The 27,285-nt window shown below is 32.3% G+C and overlaps 1 protein-coding gene across 3 annotated transcripts in view; it reads right to left on the bottom strand.

The window, feature by feature from the left end:
- Positions 1 to 27,285, bottom strand: part of LOC129802068 (protein kinase C, brain isozyme) — a 132,611-nt gene that overhangs the window by 38,726 nt on the left and 66,600 nt on the right. For 2 of the 3 annotated variants that reach the window (XM_055847626.1, XM_055847629.1), the window contains exons 4-5: positions 16,679 to 16,790; positions 7,189 to 7,317 (exon numbers count right to left, since the gene is read on the bottom strand). In XM_055847626.1, coding sequence (XP_055703601.1) covers positions 7,189 to 7,317; positions 16,679 to 16,790 — 241 coding nt within the window. Of the gene's footprint in view, positions 1 to 7,188; positions 7,318 to 16,678; positions 16,791 to 21,527; positions 21,640 to 27,285 lie in introns of all 3 variants that reach the window. The other variant, XM_055847628.1, reaches the window with a different exon arrangement.

The raw sequence follows: 27,285 nt of genomic DNA, 5'->3' as shown, positions 1-27,285 counted from the left end.
TTCTTCGATCATCAACGACTTTTTGTGCAAATAGAGTTCCATTTACCTTTTATCCAAGACACTATTGGAGAATCAAAATCTACTTGTGTTTAGGCTCATTAAGTCGAGACGGCAATCAAAAATCACCTTAGACATAAGTCGACATCTGTTCTGTAACCTTTTGCTATTTTTTCCTGATAATTTACCATACGGACAGATACGTTATTAGAATATTAAAAGACAGAGTTCCCCCAACGAACAGTCTTTTGAAGATCGTTTTCGAAAGCCACAGAAAAAACATTTGCACTTCTTATTTAATCCGCGTGGTAGCTGAAGTCTTTCCGTACAGAAGTAGATCTTGAAAAATTCGAAAATCTATTTGAAGATCCAAAAAAGAGACTTTCTGACTTCTTGATAATTCCGCAAGGTGGCTGAGATACATCCTGTTCGAATTTCGAAGTGCTCAAGTGTCAAAATGTGTTGGTCTTCACATTGTTGTGAGGAAAAAAACAGAACAACGACGTTTATTGTTCTTGCCCCAGTATTTAATCACTCCATAATCACTGAGTAACTCTTTTGCCAGCTTTGTAGTGTGATATTTGATAACTTTTCCCCAGCTTGTTCGAAAATTTAGTATGAAAATTCGAAATTGAATTTGAATTCTTCGAACATCAACGACTTTTTGTGCAAATAGAGCTCCATTTACCTTTCATCCAAGACACTATTGGAGAATCAAAATCTACTTGTGATCGGGCTTAGTATCTCTTGTCCGAATTTCGAAGTCTCTTCGGTGTCAACTTTATGTCAGATTTCACTTTGTTATGTAACAAAACAAAACAAAGATTTTCATAAAAATTCCGATCTATTATAATTCTTCTTGAAATTATTCAGTAACTCCTTTAACAAGTCAGTAGTGTAGTAGTATATCGCAGATTTTTTCAAGGTGATGAGAAAATTTATTTTGAATTTTTCGAACTTCAACGACATTCTGTGTAAATAAAGTGCCATACGCTTTAGCAAAGACACTTTTGGGTATGAATTCTGAGATGTGTGGGATTTTTACGTAAGAAAGTCACAGTTTCTAGATCGTGTCCTATAAGCATTTGGTGAGGCTTTCTTAAGAAGTGTCACGTGAAACACTTACAGCATCTAAGAACTCACATGAAAGTTTTCACGAAAGCTTGACAAAATGCTTGACAAAGGTGATCTCAGAGCCGTGAATTTTTCACGTTAAAAACTTATCATCTTAGAATTCATACCCTGGAGAATCAAATCCCGATGTTAGCGCAGCCAATGAGTACACGAGGAGTTTTATTGTTCAAAATTGTATTGACCAAATAGAAATAAAAATAGTTAAAAAAAAATAAGAAAACAGTACTTAATTATAAAAAAATACTTTATGTTCGAAAAAATTAAACTGAATTTCGATTTTCAAACAAAATTTACATGCAAGAGTACGAAAAGTTGAAAAATACTACACTAGTCAATGGGTGTAATCACAAGTGTAGTTTGATTCTCCAATAAAAAGTTAAATGGTACTCTATTTGCACAAAATGTCGTTGATGTTCGAATATTCAAAAGCAAATTAGAATTTTCAAACTAAAATTTTCGTACAAGGCGGGGAAAATTTATACAATATCTCACTTAAAAGCTATCAAAAGAGATACGCACACTGCAAATGAAGGGATTAAATAATGGTAACAGATAGTGAGCGTTGTTACTTTTTTTTCAGGACAAAGTGAAATCTGAAAATTTTGAAACTCGAGCACTTCGAAATTCGAAAAAGAAGTACTTAACCCACCTTGCGGAATTATCAAGAATTAAGAATTTCTTATTTGACATTTCACATTGATCTTCGATTTTCTCAAACGCCACTTGTGTGTGGTAGGAGGTGTGAGTGGGATTCTGTCTTGAGTTACTAAACTTTATTTTAGACTATATTTAATGAGGTTTTATATCTAGAAATTAGTGTGATTGTAAAAGAATCATATTATAATAAAAACTGCATATGTGATTAAAGTTTTTGAACTGTTTTTTGCTAAATTTTACAACAGTTTCGTTTTAATGTAAAATTTTTAAAAATTAAATTTCTTGCAAATTGCCAGTTTATGAACTGACACAAAAATAAATCAAACAATTTACGTCTTTTTGCAATATTGTAGAAATAAAACTATAAAGTCTCGAGACAATTTCCTACTCTTTGTTTTATTTTAAACAAGTAAGTATTTATTGTATTATAATAATATATTATATGATAGAGATTTTGTGAAAAAAAATATAAAAAATTATGTTTATAATGCAAAGGTGAAATCACTACAAGAATACATTTTGTATAAATTTTAGATAATTTAAAAAAAAAATATTACGCTTTTTAAATTAAGCTCTATTTAATTTAATATTAAACTCTATTAAGTTTGTCGCATTTTTGAGTAGTCCATTTGGAATCTGTTTATTTAGAAAATCATTCAAATATTAATGAATCACAAAAATGCTAATGACGTTCCATAAATGTGGGAATGCCCATGATGCAACATATGTACCATTTATTCAAGGTTGAAATTATAATTGGGATTCAAATGAATTCGATAATATGTGGAGAACTGAAATTTCATCCTGGCATTCGTTAAAATGCATTTCCAATTCAATTTGAAGGTTTAAATCGATTTACTTGTAATAATAATACTGTAATTGGGAGAAATTTAACCTGTAATCAGGACGAAGTGGTACTGTGACCTATAAACCTCGCGGAGTGCTGGAACTCATGCTTTCACTGGTGAGAATAAAATGTCCAAGGGGATGCATTCAGAATAATCATCCGTCTTTAATGTATTATGACGTTAATGATCCAAGTAATACATGGTGGTACTTTGAAAGTTTCCTCATTGTGACCCTTCCAAAGAGGCTAACACTTAAGTTTTTAGTTTTGGGAGGAAAATCATAAGGAAATAATTAAATCGAACATCATGGAAAACTATCATGGATGCAACGGATGCAACTGAGATCATGGCCGCAAAGTCTGGGCCCAGGAAAGAACCCCTTAATTATGAATCCCTTAATTTTTGAAAGTCCTAGTCCTACGACGGTTTTGCGGACCTGTCCTTATTCGGACGAGGAGACTAAGCTAACACAAGTGTAACAGGTATAACCGTATTGCACAGTGTATAATTTTCAGGAATATTTTTTTTTAAATTTATTTTGATGCACCGGGCTTTTTTCCATTTTTTGCACTATTCAATTTAGTTTACAAATTTTTATTCAGATTACAAGGTGTATGACAAATATGTCCATTCAGATTCTTCAATCATTTGAACTAGGCGGCAGTCGAACTCCAACTGTGACAGTCAAGTCGAGGGTCACATCGTCCAAGAGCCTGTTGGTTCAATTGTACGCATGATACCATTTTTCCAGGCTCGTAGTGAGTCGAAAACGAGTTGAAGTGCACCTGGCAATTGGTTGAGATCAGTGGCAAAGACAATTAGAGCCAGTGCCCTCATATCTTAGTTGGTAGAGCATTCGCCTAGATAGCGAAAGGCCCCCAGTTCAAGCCTGATTGGAGGCAGGAATTTTTTCCTGTCTCCATTTGGGTTAAATTTGTGGGTTGGGAATCACTTATTCTGATTGTCGCTCTCTGTGCATAAACACAAAAATTTCTTGGGATTACGTACCAAACGAACAAAAGTCTGTTCAACCACTTTCACGCTAATTCTAGAACGTATGGAATGGCGAGATATTGTACAAGAATACTTGTCCCCAACCGAACTGGGTAATCTGGGTAACCATATTCTTTTAACTCGGTATTTTTTCACAAACTTGGTATAAAACACATTTATTTAAGGTAGAAACTCGTGATGAAATAAAATTGTTGAAATTTCATTGTATCCGTTCAGAAAATCTGTAAAACCGGAAGCCCTTAAGACAATCGTGTGTATAAACGCCTAGGTTGTCAAAGGTGTTTTTTAGAACAATCAGCGTTCCTCCTAATGATCTATTCCCTAAGGCGATTTAACACGGACTAATCCTCATCATTAACCCTTTCTACATCTCTTTCGAGGGGGGTAACTCACAAGCTAACACTAGAAATGCTCTTAGGAGAAATCAACGCCGCTCCGACTAAAACACAAACGGTGGATTTAATCCTTGGGAATAATCTATATGGAAACATTTAAAAGATTCTGATGAAATCTCAAATGGAATCAACTACAGAATTCTTAGAGTCAAATAGAATTGCAGAATACCATTTTAGTCATGCAGCCATTGATAAAGTCGCCTACGACCGGTTAGTCATCGATGACTGTTACCATTCTGTTGTGTATAACAATAATAAAAATTCGAGAAATTTGAATACAACTCGAATATAAATTGAATGGAGAGAATCATAAATGGAATAATTCGGAAAAATGAAATATTGCGTTGAATTATTAAAAAATTAATTCAATTCAATTCCATATAAATTTGAAGTTTATTTTATGCCTATAGGGAAAGGGTTTTAGGCTCCGCACACAGCCTGTCTACGAACACTTCTTATATTTCCCAAATTCCTTTAATGAATATGACCTACTTTTCATGACTTGAAAATAGTTGTTAAAAGGGACAGATAATCCTAACCGGCTTATGTAGGTGAGATTCTTAACGTGAGCTAACTCGGAGTGCATGCAAATTCGATTTAGAGCTAAAGTTGGGAGACGCCATTCAGTTATCTTGAATCAAATTCGTGAAATTATACAAGTTTTGTATTTGAACCAAAATGTCAAGGATTTGGATGAACTGACAGAAAAGTGTTATATGGGTGAAATGTAGACCAGAATGTTCTCTATAATTTTCCCATAGAACATGATCTCATCGATTACTCAGAAGCCAAGATAAGCGAGGTTTTTTGTTTCTTAACTTGTTTTTTCATCCAGAGTGCCCCAAGTAGTCATTTGTTGAACTTCAACTATATCAAAGAATTGTTGTCTTTTGTGGGACTTTCCATTTAAAACCCTATTTTAAGTGTCTTGGTGGAGTAGAGGCAGTCAAATTGGCATCTGAGTGATTTCAAAGCGTTATTATGGGAAAAATCAATTTTTTCACACTTAAACGGCAAAATCGGAGTGATAGCGTAGTCTGAGTGGAAAATGATGTATGGACGAAATGTAGAGACAAATGTGCTCTACAATTATGTTGAAGTAATCATCAAAATCGGTTCAGCGACAGTCGAGATAATTGAGGTTATGTGATATTGAAATTGGTTTTTCGACTGTGGCGCCCCTGGTGTTGGTCCCACGAAGTTCAAATATTCTAGAAAGTTGTAGCATTTGGTGAGATCTTTCGTTTAAGCCCTCATTCATCAAAATCGGTCAAATAGAACCGGAGATATGATTTTTTGAATTTCGTGAACTTTGACCCCTCATATCTCCGGTTCTATTGAAACCACAGCGCGCATACGCACCATTTTGGAAACGTCCTAGACTGGACTACAACATACTAAAATTTCATTAACTTGCACAATGCCGTTTTTGAGAAAAGTGACTTTGAATTTCGATGAATTTTGACGCTATCACAGCGCCACCTGTGGTGACTTTTTGAACTTCCATCTGAAAGTGCTCATCGAGACGAAACCAAAAAGGTAAAATTTAGGTCGCTATGTTAATTAGAACCGGAGATAGAGGCCGGTCAATGTTCGAACTTTGACCCCTTATAGCTCGGGTCAGGGGTTATGGATCGACTTAAGGTTTTTTTTGTTTGATAGGTATAATCAACGGCTACAACATACTAAATTTTCAGCCCGATGCACAATGGAATTTTTGAGTTATTTAACTTTTAAGATTTAAAAATTTTCTTTTTAAAAAAAGCGCCCCTAGCGGTGGTTTTATGAACTTGCGATGTTAGAAGGGAAAGTGGCATTTCACGAGAGCTTTCCAAAAAGCCCTCACTTTTTAAATTCTGACAATTAGAACCGGAGTAATGGCCATTTTAAGAAATTTTTTTTGGACCCTTATAGCTCGGGTCAGGGGGGTCGGGGGACCTTAAGTTTGGTATTGATGGAAAGCTCTAAGGCCCAGCTATAACATACTAAAATTTGAGTCCGCTGAATGCCATAGGGGCGGAGCTATTGAGAAAACAAAAAAAGGGGGGTCTTCAAAATGGCGGAAGGAGGGGTGGGGGGTGGGGGGTCTATGCACCAAGTTGCAATTTTCACCCGATATATAACCTTTGCCGAAAACCGCAAGTCGATATCTTTTTTAGTTTAGGAGCTATTAAGCTCCAAAGAGCGGCCGGCCGGCCGGCCGGCCGGGAACGTAAATTAGCCACATATATATTCGTGATCAGGAAGTGCTGAAACACATTTTGGCCAAATTTGAGGTCGATCGGACGACATGAAATTTTGTTAGGATTATAGTAGGTGAGATTGTTAAGAATCTCACCTAATATATTGCCATAGATAGGTCAGATTTATTAAAGGAATACGGAAAAAATATGAAGTGTTCGAAGCCGAAACGTGTACGAAACCTTTAAGCCGTCCCCTACATAATTTTCAAATTTTTAACCTGGATTACGACTTTAGTATAATATCATTTTTTTTAATCAAAAATCTGCAATGAAGGTACAGTAGACTCTCTCTCAATCGGGCATATGGGGCAAAATGTCATCCGGTTTATCGATAGATTTGGGCGTCAAAGCCTTTGTAAATTCCACAAAAAGCGCTCAATTATAAAGAATCATGATAAAATAAGAGGAACTACAGCGAATTTGAACAAATTTGCTTTAAAATCGAACGTGAAAATCGTCATCAAAATTCTGCGCCCGATTGAAAAAGAGCCGATTGAGCGAGAGTCTACTGTATACACTTGTCGTAACTTTTAAAATTTGTAGTGAAAATGTTGCCAGTTACGACAAATGAGCATGGAATATCTGATGGATTGTATGTATAATGACGATACTTGCTTCCCCACGAGATTTGAGTATTGAAATATGTGCCCCTAATGGTGTATTTTATAGAATTCAAGGTAATTTGTTTTAAATATATTTAGTGAAATATTACCAACGGAGGAAGAATAATGTTTAAAGTACGAAATTTTAATTATAAAGTGCACTGGCTCAGTTTTATCATTGGGTCACCTTGCCCAAGCGAAAATGACGTTATATGTCTGAGCGGATTATATCCCATGATTGTGTACTCCAATTTGTTCTGGAGGAGACGAAATAAAAAAAAGGACGATGATTACATACCTTCAGCAGTGAGCTTATTAGCTGTACATGAAATTGCGAGCTGAATACGCCCTCGACGTTCAGTATGATCACATCCACAGAGATTTGGAACACTTTCCTCGCATCGTTTGTGAACATTCATGTCACATGCTGCAATTATAGGGAAGAATATATCTTTGAGTGGTAAACATTGTCGATGCTCCTCGATAATGGCATTGTCAGACTCTCGGTGTCGCAATAATGCAGTTGGGTTGGAGCAAAAAAAAGAGATTTTAACATGTACAACACAGAAAGGTTAGAGATATTGCAGAGAGTCGAGGGAGACAGTTAAGGGAGATCTTATAAGAAGAATATAGATAGAATACATAGCAAGTTAAACATTAAATAAATATTACACAATTAATTAACGAACAAAGTGGTGCAACATGATTCTCAGATTATACACAATCAAGACTCCTACATTCTCTTCATCCATGATCCTTCACTACAAGAGCAACATAATTATTTTTTTTATATTTGTTTTTTTTTTTAATTCTGCATGGAAAATTTTCTCTGCCCATTGTAAAAGTTATTGCATCGCGTTTCCCAAGATACCAGGGAAAAAGAGCTTTAAGTTATGTACGTAATATAATATAACACTATGCAACAAATTCACAACTTTTTTTGTTAACGGAGATCTCACATGGTACGTTTGATAGAGTCAAGTCCCCTGATTAAGAATCTGGTCTTGGTTTTGCTCCTATACGTAACAATTTTTTTTTATTAATACTTTTATATTTTTTCTGCTTTTCCTTACATTATCCATTATATCTCAGGTTCTAGTAAACGGAACTTGAAAAGTGTGGATGCGTTGGAAAGCTCATTAGTCGAGCTTCAATTTTGATTATTACAAAAAACCTTGTAAAACCACTCCTTCGGGGTGTAAAATTGAAGTTTCTCTAAAAATTACCAAAAAAATGGTCCTAAAGTGAGGTTTTAAAAATTTGTATAAAATAAACTAAACAAAATATTAAAAATCCAATGATACCAGGTGATAGGCCACACTTAGAACTACAATTTTGTTCATCTGAGACATCGCGCTCCGATCACTCTAAATGCCTCATTTGTTGGTTTTTGTCATTTTCCAAAAATATGAAGTACCTATTTTAGAGCAAATTCCCTAAACATTTCTGAGAAAATATCTTTTAAAACTTATGTGAAACATATATAAATATTGAGGTTCTTCTTTGAATTGATCGGGGGACCATCAACATGATTTTCATTAATATCACTAATCAACATTCAACCGCGAGAAGAAACCCCTAAATTCATTTTAGAATGCTTTTTATGATAGATAGAAAACGCATCAGCGATCATTTCGCAAATATATTTCAATAACTTTAGATCGTACTTTCATTTAAAATTAGTCTCTACTAGAAATAGTATTAGATGGATGGATGGAAATAAATAGAAACAAAAATTGAATTACTTAAAGGAAAATTGGAAGCTTTTTAACGAGGGTTGATTGGGAATATAAATGAAAATCATGTTGATGGTCCCCCGATCGATTCAAAGAAGAATCTCCACATTTATGTATGTTTCACATAAGTTTTAAAAGATATTTTCTCAGAAATGTTTAGGGAATTTGCTCTAAAATAGGTACTTCATATTTTTGGAAAATGACAAAAACCAACAAATGAGGCATTTAGAGTGATCGGAGCCCGATGTCTCAGATGAACAAAATTGTAGTTCTAAGTGTGGCCTATCACCTGGTATCATTGGATTTTTAATATTTTGTTTAGTTTATTTTATACAAATTTTTAAAACCTCACTTTAGGACCATTTTTTTGGTAATTTTTAGAGAAACTTCAATTTTACACCCCGAAGGAGTGGTTTTACAAGGTTTTTTGTAATAATCAAAATTGAAGCTCGACTAATGAGCTTTCCAACGCACCCACACTTTTCAAGTTCCGTTCACTAGAACCTGAGATATAATGGATAATGTAAGGCAAAGCAGAAAAAATATAAAAGTATTAATAAAAAAAATTGTTACGTATAGGAGCAAAACCAAGACCAGATTCTTAATCAGGGGACTTGACTCTATCAAACGTACCATGTGAGATCTCCGTTAAAAAAACCGTGTTGCATAGTGTAATTCAATGGAAATATTAACGTCAACTTAAGAAGCACCTGAAATTTCATTCGCCTCCCTCAAAGTTGCTCAAATTTTGTTGAGAAACTCCCCGGCCACGTGTACAAAATTGATGAAAGATTTATTAACATGGAATTTTATTTCAAAATTCCTGCAATCCTACCTAAATGTCATCATGTACCACAGGGAGGGATTTTTCAAAAGTACACCCACATGTTGGAAAATGTGAGCCTTACACCAATACTTTGGAGAAAATGCGAAACCCAGAAAGGGGTTTTACTACATGCATATATTTAAATGGGGTTCTCTGACTTTGAAAGCAATTTTAGGAATTATATACACTTGGGATTAATGAAAAAGTAGCCTTTTGCAAAAATATGCTTTTAGAGAAAAATCACTTTTGAGGGAGTCTCTGCAGATTGCAAGTTGGTATCTCAAAACTTAAACCTATAAAGCCTATACTAGATGAACAGACAAGCTCTAATTTTTAAATTTTCTAAAATTTTAAGCCTAATATTCAAATTCTATCTTGCTTTTTTATTGTTCTTAGATCTTAAAGATATAGCCAAACAGAGATTGCAATGTGATTAAAATTTTTTAATGGGTAAAAGAGGTTATTATGAAACTCTCTTTAGATAAAATAGCATTTAATAGTAAAACGGTATTCAGACTAGAGGCTTAGCTCAATTTCAAAAGATTCCAAAATTAAAAATATCAAGAAATATTATTAGTTTTTTTTTCGAATCTAAAACATCATTCTTAATATCTAGGGTAGAGTCAGCCCTTTTCGCCATGTAAGCACTTTTTGCCCACCTAAGATAAAACAACTAATTTAAGGAATTTAATAATAAATGGTACTTCTGCACTCGTAATAGGCTCTATTCTACTATTTTAATGGGTTATCACGTCTCTTAATTATTTTAAATTCATTTTAAAATAAGTGGTGAAAAGTTTGTTTCACAATTGGTGAAAATGCAAATTTTTCAATGAGATTCACTAAAATTCTCGAAAAGTATCCTAGATATTTAAATAGATGTTGATTCAAAATATCGTTATACAATAATTCATTTTAGTCTGACAAAAATTTTACACCTAAGAGGCCATAAAAGCTTAAGGGTGGCAAAAAGTACTGACTCTACACTAATTCTAAATCAAGATTTCCAAAAAAAATCTCGATTGATGAAAATCTAGACATGGCAAGCCACATGAGCAAGCCTTAGGCCCTCGATACACTTGAGACTTAAGTCGAGAGACGGCTTAGTGCAAAATGATAGAAATGTGGTTTAACCGTTATTTCGAAAATAATTACACTAATCCGTCTCTTGGCTAATCCTCAAGTGTGTCAAGGGCCTTAAGGCCCAAATAAATCCAAGCTGTTTTTTTTTTTAAATATTTCTTGAGAACTCCTAATCGATGATCCTATGCCCTCAGTACTAGATAATTTGGAATGAATCTTTACTGCCAATTGCTACTGGCTGAATATTCTTGAGATTCAGTCTGAGTATTTTGTTCCTTACGGGCTTTAGACCTGAGACTTAGCCATATCAAACAATTTTAGAGAAATTATTTTATTATTTTAGAGAAAAAATTACATAGAATTGGATTATTAAGGACAAGTAACCTATTAGGCTCTGAAAAAGCTATAAAACTGGTTGCTAATTAGGATTTTGACACCTTCAGGAACTAGGCTAAATCTCTAGTCTGAACCATCCACTTTAGCCACATGGTCTAATATCTCTAATTTATTATTAGATGATATTTTTCGGAAAACATTAAACTAGGATTAGATTTAAGGCCAAATGATCTATTCAATTTTGAAAAACTGCTAAAATTTGTTGTTATGTAGAATTTCGAGATCTTCAGGAACTGGGATAAATCTCCATTTTAAAAGCCCGTATTACAGTGATTATAATATAGCTCCACGAAAATAAAAATTTGAAAAAAAGCGGAAAAAGCCCTACTCCTAAGTATCCCCATTCAATGGTACCCCACTTCCTAATTTTCCTGATTTTCTTTATTTGCAATAAATCTAATCCAAGTCTAAAGCTTGTACAAAATAGTAAATAAGGTTATAAAAGGCTAAAATCTAAAGCTTTTCCGACTATCTAGCATTCAAATCTCATAATAATTATTCTTCTCGTAAATGATGCTTTCTTTAAGGGGTTACGTGGGTCACGCAAACTGAAAAGCAGCATATTTCCTTGACATATTTTGCAACATAATAAGAAAACTATTTAATTCGAGCACTTAAGCTTATAAAAGTGCAGCATTTTCACTATATTTACTGAAATTTTTATTTCTAAATTTAAAAAATCAGCCGTTGTGACCTGATTTTTGAAAACAGTTTTTGAAAAAAAAAAACATATGCTTTTTTGTAAAAAAAATATTTAGAGATAAGAATTTTTGAAAATAATTGCTGGATTTTGAAATTTCAATGTTTTAGTAGATTTTTGTGTTTTATTTTCACTAGTTCAATAAGTATTGAATTATGTGTTGTATTTCTTATTCATTTTGATTCAGACAAATCCCATCCCGGATATTACCGTCTTAGCATTGTTTACCAATCTCCAGAGCCAAAATGAGAAACTCATTTTCAAGTTGTATAAATTCATAAAAATAAACATTGTAAAAAGATTCTTTACAAATATTTTTTGAAACTTGGGAAATATCCACTGAATTAAGAAACAAAGGATAGGCTATGCCAGCCGTTTGGCATAAAGGGTAAAAAAAAACAGAAATATAGGTAATATTTAATCAATTATATAGGTAGGGCCGAAGAAACACTTGTTCGACAGGGAACACCTATTGGCAGTTTCATCAAAATATTGAAGTTTTTTCAATGTATCTAATAAAATGCAGATAATATTTTTTTTTTAAATAATTATTCTGATTTTTCCTATGAGGATGGGTGCCGCAAATGCTGCAGAATAGGGTGTCAATAGGTCATGATACGAGTTCTTAAAGTGCCAATAGGTGTTCCTTTGGCCTTAAATGCACTAAGTAAAAACTAAGATATAATTCTAAGTTATTTTAAATAGTAGGGGAGACCGGGGAGGTTTGGGACACTTTTCCATGTTTTGACTTTGAGACACTATTCCAAAAAACCACGATGTAGTGTATTACAATTTTATGCGGTCTATAGGATACCTATGGGTATTGACTTTATAAAAAGTACTCGATAGAACTTGGAAAACAACTGAGTTTTTAGGGAGAAGATAAAACATTTAACTTGACGTTTTGTCCCAAACCTCCCCGATGTGGGGCAGTATGGGACGCAAAAGGGGATGTTTGGGACGCATTTTTTCTCGCATAATTTGCATTATTGGAGCACGTTAATTAATTTCAAATACTAGATTAAAAATATTTCTAATAGAAATAAAAATGTTTAATCTTTTATTTCACACTTATAGAAATTAATATCAATTTTATTTGTACAGTAGAGTCATTTATTGTCAATCAATTACTTTATTGTATTTTCTAAAGTAATGGTTAAATTTAATAAAGTAATGGTTAAATCCAATTTATTTCAAAAATTAATTGAAAAAATCGCCTTGTCCCACACTACCCCTGTCCCAAACCTCCCCGGCCTCCCCTAATGAGAAAAAACCTTTAAGAAAGTAGATCTATTACAAAAGGGAAACTGGGGCACCACCGAACAAGGGGTAGAACCGACCACTGATTTTCATTCCTTATGATGATCATTTCTTCAGTGAACAAACGTTACTATTCATAGCGTTGCTATGAATTTATATAGGTCTCGTCCTCTGAAAATATCTAAATAAAAAATAGTAGTGTTTGGTTCTACCCCCTTGTTCAGTGGTACCCCAATTTCCCCTATTATCGTAATCATCTCGCTCATTCTCATAGGCAGTTTTGAAAACATGTTTACAAAATAAAAGTTAATTTGAATTGAGCATTATATCGATTATTTCTTTCTCAATATTAATTCACATTGAATTTTATTTTCTTCTGCTACAACTTTGAAATTGTTTTGCAAAAGAGACAATTCAAATAAAGGCCATATTCTATTGCTTTTATAACAAAACAGGATATGATGTGTGAGTTGTTAAGTAAATAACAAGGGAACAAAATGGTATGAAATAATATTAAGAGAGGTAAATACCCAAAAAAAAATAGCAACCAACCTGTATATAGAAAATGTAGGAGTTTTTTTTTGTAATACGACCACGCAGGAATTACAGAAGAAAAAAAAATCAACATTAAATTTGCAGCCCCAGGATGAATTAATGTTATTAAAATTTTTCAAATGCTCCAAGGGAGGCAAAATGAAAGCAAAAATTTGACGCGAATGTTAGCTTTTACATGGGAGTTGTTTTTATCTTTAAATGTCTGCTGAATTAATTAACTTTTTGACAGCACTGTCGTGTTTTCGTGCAATAAAATGTCAATGAGACACTTCATACTCCTCCCTCAAACTCCCAAAAACGCACCTGAAATTTATTCACCGTGTGAAAATCAACAAGTCTCAACCACCCTCTATCATTCAAAATGTCCCTTTGGCACAGCATTTATACCACGGGGTTCACTGCTTTTCCAATCGACTGCCTCCACTGACTACAAAGTTGAAAATTATCCAGGGTTCGGGGGAGAAAAGTGAATTCACCAAGAGTGAAATTGAATAATGGTGGAAAAATGCCACAATTTACAAGTTTTGGTATCGCAAATGACGAAAATATTGATAAGAGGTGTCGGTTGAGGAAATGAATGTGAGAAAAATGGTGTTGAAAAAAAAAAGAAACAAAGATTTTTCAATCTTGACACGCGATTTTCCAGCATTTTTCACTGTCAACGGAAAAATTGAGTTAGTGCTTTCCACCGAGTTGTAATGGTACAAATGGAAAAAAAGAAACACCATCCAGAAATGTCACAAAAGCTGCATAGAAATTTAATTGCATTTTAAAAGATACAAAAAAAGTTGCATTACGACATTTCAGATTTTTCAGAGGAGATTATAACCATGACGGAATGACATGAAAATTTAATTCAGGAAAAATAATAGTTCAGGAAGATATTATTTAACTTTTTATGGATGACAAGGAATTCAGTGAACCAATTAAAGGGTTAGCTAGATTTCAATCATTCCAGAAGATATTCGAGATTTCTAATTAGAAGATTCTTATGGAAAATTTACCTCTCTAGAATTTACATAGTTTGACTTGATTTTAATTTTGAACTTCATGTATTTTTTTTTTAATTTGGTTGAACTTTTCCGCGTAAAAGTTCAAAAAAAATTTCGTAAACAGATTATTAGCTCGATCTGCAAATAAACATAAAGTTCCCCATTATTTATCTCTCAATTGGCTCTGGAGGTATTCGACAATCACTAAGACGGCGATGGACACAAAGAGGGTAAAGAGTATCTTATTCAAGATTGTCTTAAATACAAATACATATTTTATTAAAAAAAAAAACATAATTAAAATTGGAAAATATAGTTATCTTAGATGATGTCAAGAATGGAATTTCAGTCTTCTTGTTCTTGTTCTTCTCTTTATTTTATTTTGCCGACGTTTCGGTCCTTTGGTTGGGACCTTCTTCAGGGCCTACATTATATTTACATAAATGAGTAATTTATTTTTTGTTTAAAATGGTTTTTAAAATTTTTTTTGCAAAAAAATTACAAATGATATAGGTTTCATGCGTGGCGAAAGGTTGGACCATTTTGCCCATTGTCCTTTGTTGTAAAGAAAAATTTTAAAAATATATAGAAACAATTTTCTGTCTTGGCTATTATAACCGATTATTCGAAAAGCTTTATTAAAAAGGTATGGATAGCAAATCCAAAATTTATAAAATTGGAACCCCTTTTCGACCTTATATTCTTTAGCGATTCTGTAAATTTAATCATTTAATTTATCAGCGCTAAAATAGTAATAAAATTTTAAAATATAACTTTCATTGATTTTTATTTGGTCAGCAATGTATCTAAATGGTCGATATAAAATCTTTTCCAGTTAAGATTTTAGTGCGCGTTAGATAATAAGGCTGTTTTATCAATATGAAATATTTTAATAGTTTTTCTGCTACCTTTAGTCATTGATTTTTCCGTGGATTTCCATGTACCCAATTTCAGTTCAAATTTTCATCAAAATAATGTATTATTCAGGATTTTGGCGGCTTTTTTGTGCGACCCACTGGTCCGTGAGATGTATAAAAGAGAAGTATTTTTAAAGCTTTTCTAATGATGATACACATTTTATACATATTTAAAAATAATTTTACGTATGTTACTAATTCTAATGTCCTTAATTTAGGGACCTCTTGTACAAGCTTAAGACCTTTAACGTAAAATGCATCAACATGGCTCTAGTTGAAAGGTGTTTTTTACGTTTTTTAAAACTCACCTTCAATTTGAATTTGTAACTTAAAATTTAGGTTTAGAACCTTTCTAAAAAATCCTGATTTAGACTTACGAAAATTAAAACAGATTGTACAGTATTTCAGCTGAAATAGTTCTTTCTTTTTGTCATTCTACAATGTTCTTATGTAATTTTATATTCTTGATATTTGCGCCAAGATGAAGGCAAATTAGTTCCCAAAGCTCTTTACCTAATGGAATTTTTAAATTTCTTCTGTTCAGAAGTTTGAGGACCGAGTAAAGTAAATTTTTTATTGCCCCAAAACTACTTTTATTTTGAGTGGGAATAGCATATGCTTAATATCTAGTTTATTTTGATATATATTGTATCATATAGAACAGGGCAGTATTTCTCTATTGCAATTTCTTGTATATAATATGCAAATTTCTTTGAAGACACAGATTTTTTCTCTTTCAGACAATAAAATCCATAAAAAACAGGTATAAGAAGAAAATTGAAAGAATATGAAATTTCATTCAAAAGTTTCAAATAAATTGAGTTATATCATGGTGAAGAGACAAATATAAAATTTTGTGTTAAATTGAGACATAGAAGAGTAAATAAGACATTTCTAAACACGCAAACAGAATAGTAATAGGAGACATGCACAGAAATATGGGTAAATTATGTTGCAAGGAAAGCTCTTGAAGTGCACAAGTGCAATATTGACTTAGAAATTTCAGTCTAAGTACAAAACCAGCAAATTGTACAAGACATTGGAACACCCCACAACTTTTAAGCTGCAACGTAATCACTAAATTATTTACGTCACAAAAGTAAAGGTACAAGATTCCTCATAAATCATGCAGAGACGCAAAAAGAAACTTTTCTATTCATATTGCAATTACTAATTTTCTAATTATTGTTTTTTTTATCTTTGTTCATTTAACGATTTTTTTTTTAAAATTATTTTGAAAACTTCCGAGCATTTGACAACGTGCCCACAGATGTTAAAAAAACGGATATTTTCCGCAATTTCTTTTAGTCATTTATCTAATACCTTGACATTTTATACCCTGATGGGCAATTCCGTGCAGCATCGATCCACACTGATCGCAAAAAGTTGGTGTGAGAAATGTATGTCCCTGCCATTTATGTGGTTTTCGAACAGCCTACAGGATATAATATTGAAAGAAAAAAACAAGAGATAGAGAACAGCAAAAAGTAGAATATGTGGATAAAATGTGAAAAATGGTTTTATACCAAAAAAACAAAAAAAATACAAAAATACAAATTAATAAACATAGAAAAAAATACGAAAAAACAACAAAATAAAACAATTTTGACTCTCCCCCAGAGATCACTAACTTTTTCAATTTTTTTTAATAAAAAAGGTTCTTTAAAAAAAAACAAAATCAAAGGGGTTACATTGTAAAAGCCAAAGTTACATAGTTTCTTCCAATATCTATTTCAGGCATTTTCTTCTGTGCTAGAATGTTGGTAAATCAAAGTTAAAAAAAAGCTATTTCGCCTTAAGAAATGTATAAGCCGTAGAAAAACAAATTGTCGGTAAAAAATGAAAAAAAAAAAGAAATCTTTGTACTGAATTCGCCTGAAAGCTTATTTCCGCCTATTATTGTGTTCAAGTGTGAAAAGCTTCTCAACGTTTGTGATAGCAGCAAATTGTTCTCCTTTTTTTCAATTCTTCAGTGGCTATTTCAAAAAAGGGTGCTTTAAGATGAAATAGTGATGATATATGTGATCTACTATAGTTATACTATTTTGTGCTTATATATCGAACAAGCTATTTTCTTCGGAAAAATTGATTTTAGAATCACAACCATCTTAAGCTGTTTTCTTTCATTTTTTTTTCCATTCAAGAATTGCAATAAATGTGGTTAGAATTGTGCGTGATTATTGAACTTCTTGGGCAGACAATAGTCTGATGGTATAGTCAACAGCGCGGCTTTTTTTTAGGTTTTCAATTCCAAGAAGAAAATTGACATAAACTAAGTAAATACCCAAATAGCACAACTTGACTAGAAAAACAGAATATTAGGTCAGGATAACGTCGTTAGAACGTCATTAATGGTACTTTAGTAGACTGATTAAAATTTTACCAGTTTAGCTTGAAAGCAATCAAAATGGATGCAAGTGTAGAGTATAAGTGCTGACGTTACGGTGACTACTTTACTACTTCTAAGGTTGAATGTTGTATATTATACATGAGAACCTATTCCGAACAAGAATCATATTCATTTATTTTTCCCTGACTAAAATGATAACCCAAGAAGCAAAATAGCTACCTTATAAGGTAAAGTACCATATGTCGACCACTTAAGGATAGACTTTGTGAAAAACTATGAGCACTACATTTGTTTAGTAATAAACTTTCGAAGGTTTCGAAGAGACAAAGCTACTCCAAAGCCAAGTCAAATCTATTCGAAAATCTACCAGAAGCCTAAAGTGCAAGTTCACGTACTCGCCGCTTTAGCGCTGATTATTCTGCAATTTCGAATTTCGATATTCTTGACACTTCAATCGCCAACAATGTCAACACAGTGTGTAAACGTTTACTTCAAAAAGTGAATTTTTGTGTAGTTTTGTGGAATTTCCGGATAGCAGAACGTTTGAATTGCAATTGTATTAAGATAAATATAAATGTAGGGGAAAGTACTCACCCTTCGAACGTTCATGCCTTCGAATAATGTGAATTTTCTCTTAGTTTTCCTAAGAGATTTACATATTTCTTTTATATATTAGTTGGCTTATCATCAATTGTTGATAATTTCGTGATAATTTAGTGTAAAACTCTTACGAAACACAAAAAGAAATTCACATTATTCGAAGGCATGAACGTTCGAAGGGAGAACACTTTCCCCTACTCGCTCACTTTTGTGTAACTTGTCGGTTTAAACGTTCGAACTTTCAACGAGTTTTCAGGTAATTTCTCTATGATTTACCTTCGAATAGGTACAGAAAAAACCTTAACCGGAGAAAGCTCTCAAATCGGGAAGGTTATTACTGAACGAGAGGATTGAGTTGTCCGAAGGTAGCTCACTTTCCCCTATATGAACTTTGTGCTTCACCGTTACAATAACCTTAATTTATTTTTTTTTTTAAATTAGTTGTTAAATTCTACAGAATACTTATTTTGTAGGTATGAATGTTCTTTGAAGACTTTTGATATTCTCCTTGAAATGTCGTATAGAATTTTAAAAGAATTGTTTGGAGAGAGAAGTTAAATTTATGCTTTTTCTTTACTCATTAAAATTTTACAAATAAAATTTATATATAGCAGGAAAAGAGAACAAAAGTTACCCGGGTTCGATGAATAATGTTCGGCGTGGTTTATTATTTTGGTTGTGTGAGAAGTTTGGAATTTTCCCGAGAATTATTATTGAAAAGTTATTTTTGTTGTTTTTATTCAATTTTATTACATAGTTTTGAAGAATATTTTTATTTTAAAATTACTTTTGTGGCAAGTTTGAGGAAAATGCAGTATTTGCGCTATAAGTATTGTTTGAATTGAGAAACTTTTCTCCACTTTCCCATTCGATCCCACTTCTGAAGTCTCATAATAATTTCACCTGAAGTTAATTATATTGTGTATATTCTGATTGTACTTTATAATTTATATACATTTAACATAAAATGGATTGTTTTAAGGGACTAACAGCTTAAAATCTATGTTATATTTCTGTAATTTAATAAATAGTTTATATATTCTATGATGATGAATTTCTACTTTTAAGTAAATCAACTAAAAACAGATTCCTATTACATTTATTTATTGTTTCATCTCTTATTTGTCTTTTTAAAATTCACATTTCATTCTCTTTTTTTTTGTGACATTTGGAGAAATAAGAGATGAATTGCTGATATAAAAGCAGCAGAAGCTTATTAATAAAATATGAGTTTGGAATTCATAAAGAAGAGACATCAATTTCTCGAAAAATGGCAAATAAACTGAATTAAGAACTTAAGCAAAACGGAATACACAATAAAGCATAGTAAGAAGCTTTTATATAATCTCACCAAGATATACCTATCCATTAAAAGTTACATGGGAAAATCCAATGAAAAATCATTAAAACAAAAAGAAATCCTTCAATAAAACATCGGAAGAAATGGACACAGAAATATATATATAAATATAAAGCACAACTAAAACAGATTTTCCTTCTCACTCCATTTGAACAGTCAGTGTTCCGGAAAAAGTGAGAAAAGAGTAAGTGCACCAGAACATAATTAATAGTGTCAACCCTAATCGAATAAGTGAACTTCTCGTGTGCAAGGCTGGGTGAAAATTTAATTTATTAAACGATCCTGTCTATAGAATGCTATAAAGTATATGGTTTTGCAGAAAAAAACTAAAAGAAAAATGCATCATCGACTCTTGCTTGTGAAATATTGGGAGTTAAACTGATGAAGTGATGTAGGTCGCTGTGGTGGAAATATTACCAGGAATTTAGCTTTATACTTTATAAACTGACATATTATTATTAAATTTAGAAAAGATGCAGTTCGAATCCTCTTTTATTGACACCCTGATGAAATTTTCTTTACGAAGAAAGAAATTTTGTCTTCTCATAGGAATTTAAAAATTCATCGATCTGCTTTAGGTGAAACATAAAACAAAACACATTTTGACTTTTCGATAATTCCGAAAGATGGCTCATGTGACTTCATTTTCGAATTTGGAAGTGCTCTAATTGTCAAAAAGAGTGTCAGTCTGCACTTTGAAGTTAGGAATATCAAAGAAAACAGATCCTTTATTATTTAGAAACCCCTTTAAATTTGGCGATTTTTTTTTATTAGCAAAGAACGACAAAGTATTATGAAGTTTCTAGTGAATATTTTTACGTACTTAAGGTGTCTAAAAATTTGTTTTTAAAGACAATCACAAAATTTCCGGCTGATGAATTGTACTTTTTAATTGGAGGGAAATGTGCAGCCAAGGGGTAGATAATTGTGCCGCTCACGGTTCACTCGAATGACGATCTGTCGATCTCGTGCCGGTCTGCCGCAAGTAAGTTTACAAGGTTAGTGTGTTCAAGAGGGGAATTCTGTAATGCTCTGGCAATGCCATATGACAAATTGGGTTCGAATCTTAGGAGAGCTTTTTCGAAAATGCGATTCTGTAGCCGTGATATTGTCATTTCAGCTGTGTGAAATGTGTGAAAATATTTAAATCGCGTATGTTATTACAATAAAGTTTCGGTGTGGTGGAAGGGGACTATGTATGATACATTGCTACTTTTCTTAATAAATTAAATGAAGTCTTCGTATTTTGTGTGTAATGTTGTAAAGGCGGAAAATGCCATTTCATCCTACACTCACATGTCACTTGTGATATTGATGTAGAGTGTGGCGAAAGTGAGTAGGAGTGTTGAATTAATTAACCACTCATTCGATTAAGGCTGACACTTTGCATAACTTATAAGAAATTAAACACCCAACAATGTTGATTATTAGTTAGCTTTACATTGTATTAGAATTAGTCATAATATAATCTATGTAAATGATGTAAATATGGTAATTTACCACAAATTAAAAATAAAAATCATTATAATTTCAAGGCATAGAAGAAAATTGTTCATAGATTAGTCCACATCTATTTATAAGAAATTAAGAAAATTTCCAACAATATAGAAATAAATACTGAAGAAAGGTAATAATTTATAAATTTGGAATGATAAAATAGACACAGATATTAGCCACATCTAAAGATTAGAAGCGGTATACAGTTGTATTGGATTGAAAGAATTGGTTTGGTTTAATTTTTGGTAAGAGTGGTTTTTTAGTTTTGTGAAAATTTTTGTAATTAAAAAAAATTGTTTGCTTATAGCAACTGGTGATAGATTACTGGTCAATTGAAATGATGGTAGCTTTTGGTTGAACATTACCTGTACATTTCAATCCTTGATGGTACAGTCCATACAAGAGTGAGCCACAATGATCGCAGAAAGTTGGACTGGAGTAGGTGGCTGGTTTAAATTCATGCCTGGTTCGTGTATCCTAATACAAACAATTTTCTTCACTCTTTGTCATCTTACAGGCAATATTCTTTGATTTGTCAAGTACAAGCATATAGGTTAAAATATAAATATAATGTATTTTTTGTATATAACAAAAATAATATTAGCTTCAAAGTGAGAATTTTATATGATTTTTGATTTTTTTTGTTACTTGTGAAATTGTCACTTGCGGGAACACATCAAATTTTCATTCCAACTGTACTGACAGAAAACTAAAAGTTCTCTCTAAAGCTCTTACAATTTTTCCTGTTTCTTTGTTCATGTCACATTTCACGATGATTGTGTATATTGCTCACAAAAGGGATTTCCTACTGTGCTATTGATTTCACAGAATCCCCATTGAACTTGGCAGATTGAATTATTCTTTGACAGAACCACACGGAAATGTAAAAGTGAAAAATTTTATATTTTATTTGACCTTTTATATCAATTTACTTCTACACTCAATAAGGGCAGAGGCACCTTATACTGATTGCTTCGTATTTCTCTTGAACCCTGCAAAAATAGGGGAGAGTAGGGCAGTTTGCAAATTACTGATTCCAGATAATATATTTTAAGGATAGTAATTTGAAATCTGGGATTTATACCTACCAAAAGAATATCCAAGAATATCTAAAAGAAAATAACTGATCATACTAATTAATGCTGGCAAAAACATTTCATACAGCAAGTAGTCTTCTCTCAAGAAAAAAATATCCAGATATACGTATGCATCCACTCAGAAAAATAAACGTATAAAACTTACTCGAATCGATGTCAAATGAACTCTTTTTCTTTGTGATTTTCGATTAACTATATTTTAAAGTTGATTTTACTTCTATTTAAGTGTAATATTCGGAAGAGTTGTTTTAACTTGTTTATCCAAAAATTTACATGACAAAAGAGTTTAAATAACTCGTTTTAAGAGTTAAAATAACTCGTTTTAAGAGTTAAAATAACTCGTTTTAAGAGTTAAAAGAATTCTGTTTTAGAGTTAAAATGACTCTTTAAAATCCCAAAACGAATAGATTTTGCAATTTTATATTTTTTTTATTTTGTCATTTTCTTTATATTTTCTTGATCTCAAGTTCCCTATGTTCCGAGCGAGATGTCACATATGATGCACTTGACATGTCTTCATGAAACACTGTTGTGAATATTTCTAATTGATGTTCCATATGAACTTTTTCACACAAAAATCTTCTTGACTGAAGTATATTCTTAAAACGAAAACATTTAAGAATATACTTCAGTTGAGATGAAATTTTACACCGAAAAAGAGTAATAATTACATCGATATTCGACGAGTTAATTCAACTCGCACGTAGATGTATTTTAACTTTATTTACTAAAATTTACAACGAAAAAGAGTAAGAATTACATCGATATTCTTAGAGTTAATTCAACTCGGTGATAGAATTGTTACAATTCTACAGTTTTTTTCTTAGTGTCATTATTTTTTCTTATTCAAGGTCGAGTTAGATCCCAAAATAGCTATGTGAGCCATTGCGGAAGGACGCAGACTAGGACCTAGCCCCTGGCTAAAAGTTTTTTATATGAAGCTGTTTGAAGCCAACGCATAAATTGCTTTCAAACTCAGCTTACACATCGAGTTACGAAAAACTTTTTAGATGGAAATATAGAATATTTATCCCTCTTTACAAGGCACAAGTCTTGTGTACAAGGCACACTTCAATTGTGACATATATCGTGTAACGGTCACGAGTGCAGAAAAATTCCCATACAAATCTGTATGTGAATGTGAGAAAGTGGCTTCAACTTTGAAGGCCACTTGCTAGAGGGTAGACTAGGACAAGAGCAGACCTAGAACAAGGTGACTGAATAAAGTTCAGGATCTTGCATTGGAGCGCCTTGGGATCGAACCCGAACATCTTTCTGAAGTATCGACATAGCTTCCAATCTTAGTGTGCTAGGTCTGCGACCCCGCTTGGCCAAGCAGTTGAAAATGAGTGAATAAATGAATCCCTGTCTAAGAAGTTCGAAACATTTCGGAATAAACACTTAGCCAGAATACATTAGATTCTGCTATTTTAGGACAAAATTGTCCTTCCGGTGAGCATCGGTGAGGTGGTTTAATCCAAAATTAAAACACTGAAGGTTCCAGAGCTTTCGACACTATATCGTGTCTTCTTCAGTGGTTTGTGATTAGTCTATTACCTTGGATATTGTCACTATTTTGTCTACTTCTACACTCATTAGATTTGAAAAAACTTTGTACTTCGAGTACCAAACCGTTTTGCAGCGAATAGACAGAAAAACTGTTAATGATAATTTTGTGATTTTTTCATTAATAGCTCCCAACTATTTTTTCCAGAACAGAAAGAAGTAGACAAAATAGTGACAATATCCAAGATAATAGACTAACCAAGAACCACTGAAGAAAACTCGATACAGTGTCGAAAGCTCTGGAACCTTGAGTGTTTTAATTTGGATTAAACCACCTCACCGACGCTCATCGGAAAAACAATTTTGTCCTCAAACGATGCGAATTTTCTCTTTGTCTGCAACAAGCTGGTTTGTCATGTCTCAGCAACAAAATAGATAATTAGATAATTATTAACCTTATGAACCTTATTAACCTTATGAAACTGCCCTATCTTCTCCTATAGATTAAAAAGATTTCTAAGCAATACTGCGTTATTTACTAACTAAAATTCAATAAATTTAATTCTTAATATGTATGATTTGTTTTCTGTTAAAATTCCAAATTTCATTTTCATAATGTTTTTCAATTTTAGAGCATAGTTTTTTAATTCAATTCCTTCTCAAATCAATATAAACTTTTTCGTGAAGCTTACAGTCGATTAACTACAATCAAAATTATCGTTAAAACAGTTAAAACTCTATTATAACTAATTACGAATCACTTAAATCATGATATAACAACTTTATTGATTTATTTTATAGATTTTGAATACATTTGAAACCTTTGAAACATAACCAATTTTTTTTATTAAGTTGGATAAATAAAAAAGAATAATGATGGAAATTCAAAAACTTTTGCAGTTTGAAATATACAATATCTTCTTGGAATCTTCAGAAGTATGAATTTGACGTGAAATACCAAATGGAGAGTCAATGGAAACTTTGAAACTTTAATTGAAAGGCTTTCTGTTTATTTAGTTATACAAGTGGATAAGCTTCAGGTCGGTTTCTGTAACTTTAATTCTTAGTCGACATATTAACAAAGTTTCATATTGATTTCTTTACACAGTTTCCCCAGAATTGTTACTTCATTGTACTTTGAGTGGGAATCTTACAATGGAAGTTTATAAATTGGAATTGAAGACTTTCAGAAGGTGTTACATTACAAGGAGCTTATAATGTATTAGCATTTCTGCAACTCTTTGGTAAAATATTGAATTTTAAATGCTAGTAGAAGGGAAACTGGAGAAAGTAATCTTAAAGATTATTATATAAAATAGTATAAGGATGAAAGTAAAATTTTAGCACAGGTGTGCTAAAAAAATAGTTCTAAAGAGTCCGTTACTCTTCCTCTCAATTTCAACAAATCCTTAATATCCGATTTTCGAATATTAATTTTGTATTAATCTTTATAGTTTGTACTAAATATCCTATTAAAATGAGGAAAATGTGGGTCTAGTCTTTTAGTACAAGGCAAGTTAGATGTAATATACTAATGAAACGAAACCATGAAATATACAATTTTGAATTACTATTAGTATTTAAATCCACAGAAAGTAATTAAATTAATCTTCTTCCATCCCTAAAAGTGTGAGAGGTGAAAATTGCCCGTGATCCTTGTCATATCACATGCCTTGGCACTTCTTCGCAACTATTGTCGCAAATTAACACAATGGTGCTAATTCATGACCAATGAAACATTTGTTTCAGAAAGCCTTCGTGTGGTGACACACAAAATTGCCACAGTGCTTGACATTAAGAATTTAGCACATTTGTATAATGGTAAATAGAAGCTGAAGCGAAAATCTACACGAGAGCATGGTAGATCCGTGAGATTACTACGAGGGTGGCTGTTGAAACATATTCCATGTTAAGCACAGTCACTCGTGGATAGGGGATGCCCCAAGTGTTCTTGTTGCATATAGAATTGGCACAAATGGTTATATTACAGTGTGGGATTTTTGCTCCTTTTTTTCCAGCAAAAATAAAGTATTTTCCTAATTCATATACCATTTCAGAGAAAAACATGAAAATCTCTGGTCTTGTCTCTTGGTTCTTGTGCTTGGGGAATGAAGGAAGAAAAAGTTGTTCTACCATGTAATCATTTATATAAAATAATATTTAGATCCTCAATGGAATTGCTGAATCTGTTGTAACTATGTATAGATGGTGTTGTTGCAGAATATTTTGCTCAAGGGGTGTACAACTTAGAAAATCAGAATGTCTGACGCCGTACAAAATTATGCTAATAACAGCAGAAAATGCTGATGTTTCTCTTAATTTCATAAATTGTTTATCAAGTCTTTCTGATAATAAAGCCTTTCAGTAGTGAACAATTCGGAGACGGAATAATATCATTATTTCTTCGTCTCGTACTTCGATTTAGATGAAGCTTCAATGACTAGCGTAATGCTAATTCTTCTACCCTTTAAGATTTCTTTTAATCTATCAAAAATTTGCTTTAATTATGACACCAAGAATATATTAAATATTAAAACAGAAAAAATCTTAAAAGTTCTAAACCCTTCGTTAGATAAATGGTAAGGGTCTGACAAGAAATTGTATGTAGAATCAGGAACAGAAAATGATTAGTCGAGGCAATAACCACATTTTCGTAAAGTTAATGATAATGTAGTCAAGTTTTTTACCTTAAGTCTTTTAAAGAAAAAAAAGAAAGCTAGTCTAAAAAATCCTATTTTTAGTTCTGACTTCATGTTATTCTTCACGATACTAATATTGAGAATAATCAAATCTTATCATTAAAGCCCATTAAAGCCCTAAAAATACTTGGAATTGTGATGGATAAATTAAATTTACATCTTTTCTTTCTCTCAGTGTAGTTCTTATACTGTGCTGTGATAGTCATAAAACTATACATTATAGTATCATTATTAACTGGGCTTTTTGCATCCCTCGGCTATCGTTCTTATTTTTACATAATACCTTATCATGATTTTTTCTCAGCGAAGAAGGATGAAGAGCTCTTATTTAAAGAGAACAACGCATTGGTGCGTTTTTTTAAAGCAATTTTCCCTTAATTTTCTCTATAAAGAAAATCTCTTTGAGCCATGTAAAAAAAAATCTTGCCATTTTCATTGATGTTGTTAAGCTTTCAAATGCTCCTGGATTTTTCTTGAAACACAAATGACGGTGTTATTTTGATGGTCCCGCCTTAAGATTGGATTTACCAAAAGGCATCACTTTTATACAATTTCACATTGACTTTAGGGTGATTGCCTCAATAAAGGCCACTTAAACTGAGATATTTACATGACGTGACATTTTCACAAGTTTTTTTCTCTTCAAATAATTTTCTCACGATATGCGTGTCAAATTGTTTTTTTTTGTTTCTATCTGTATTCCCTTGCAAAAAAAATAATAAAAAAAAACTAAAAGATACAAATAGAAATATGTTTTTCGTTCTTTACGTTCTCTAACACAATCATGAGTCAACTAAAATATCCATATTCAAGTTGTAAAT

Source organism: Phlebotomus papatasi, chromosome 2 (genome assembly GCF_024763615.1).
Source record: "Phlebotomus papatasi isolate M1 chromosome 2, Ppap_2.1, whole genome shotgun sequence".
In the NCBI taxonomy this organism is placed as follows: Eukaryota; Metazoa; Arthropoda; class Insecta; order Diptera; family Psychodidae; genus Phlebotomus; species Phlebotomus papatasi.
The sequence above is the reverse complement of the archived record's forward strand: the minus strand, read 5'-3'. Positions and strand labels throughout refer to the sequence as shown.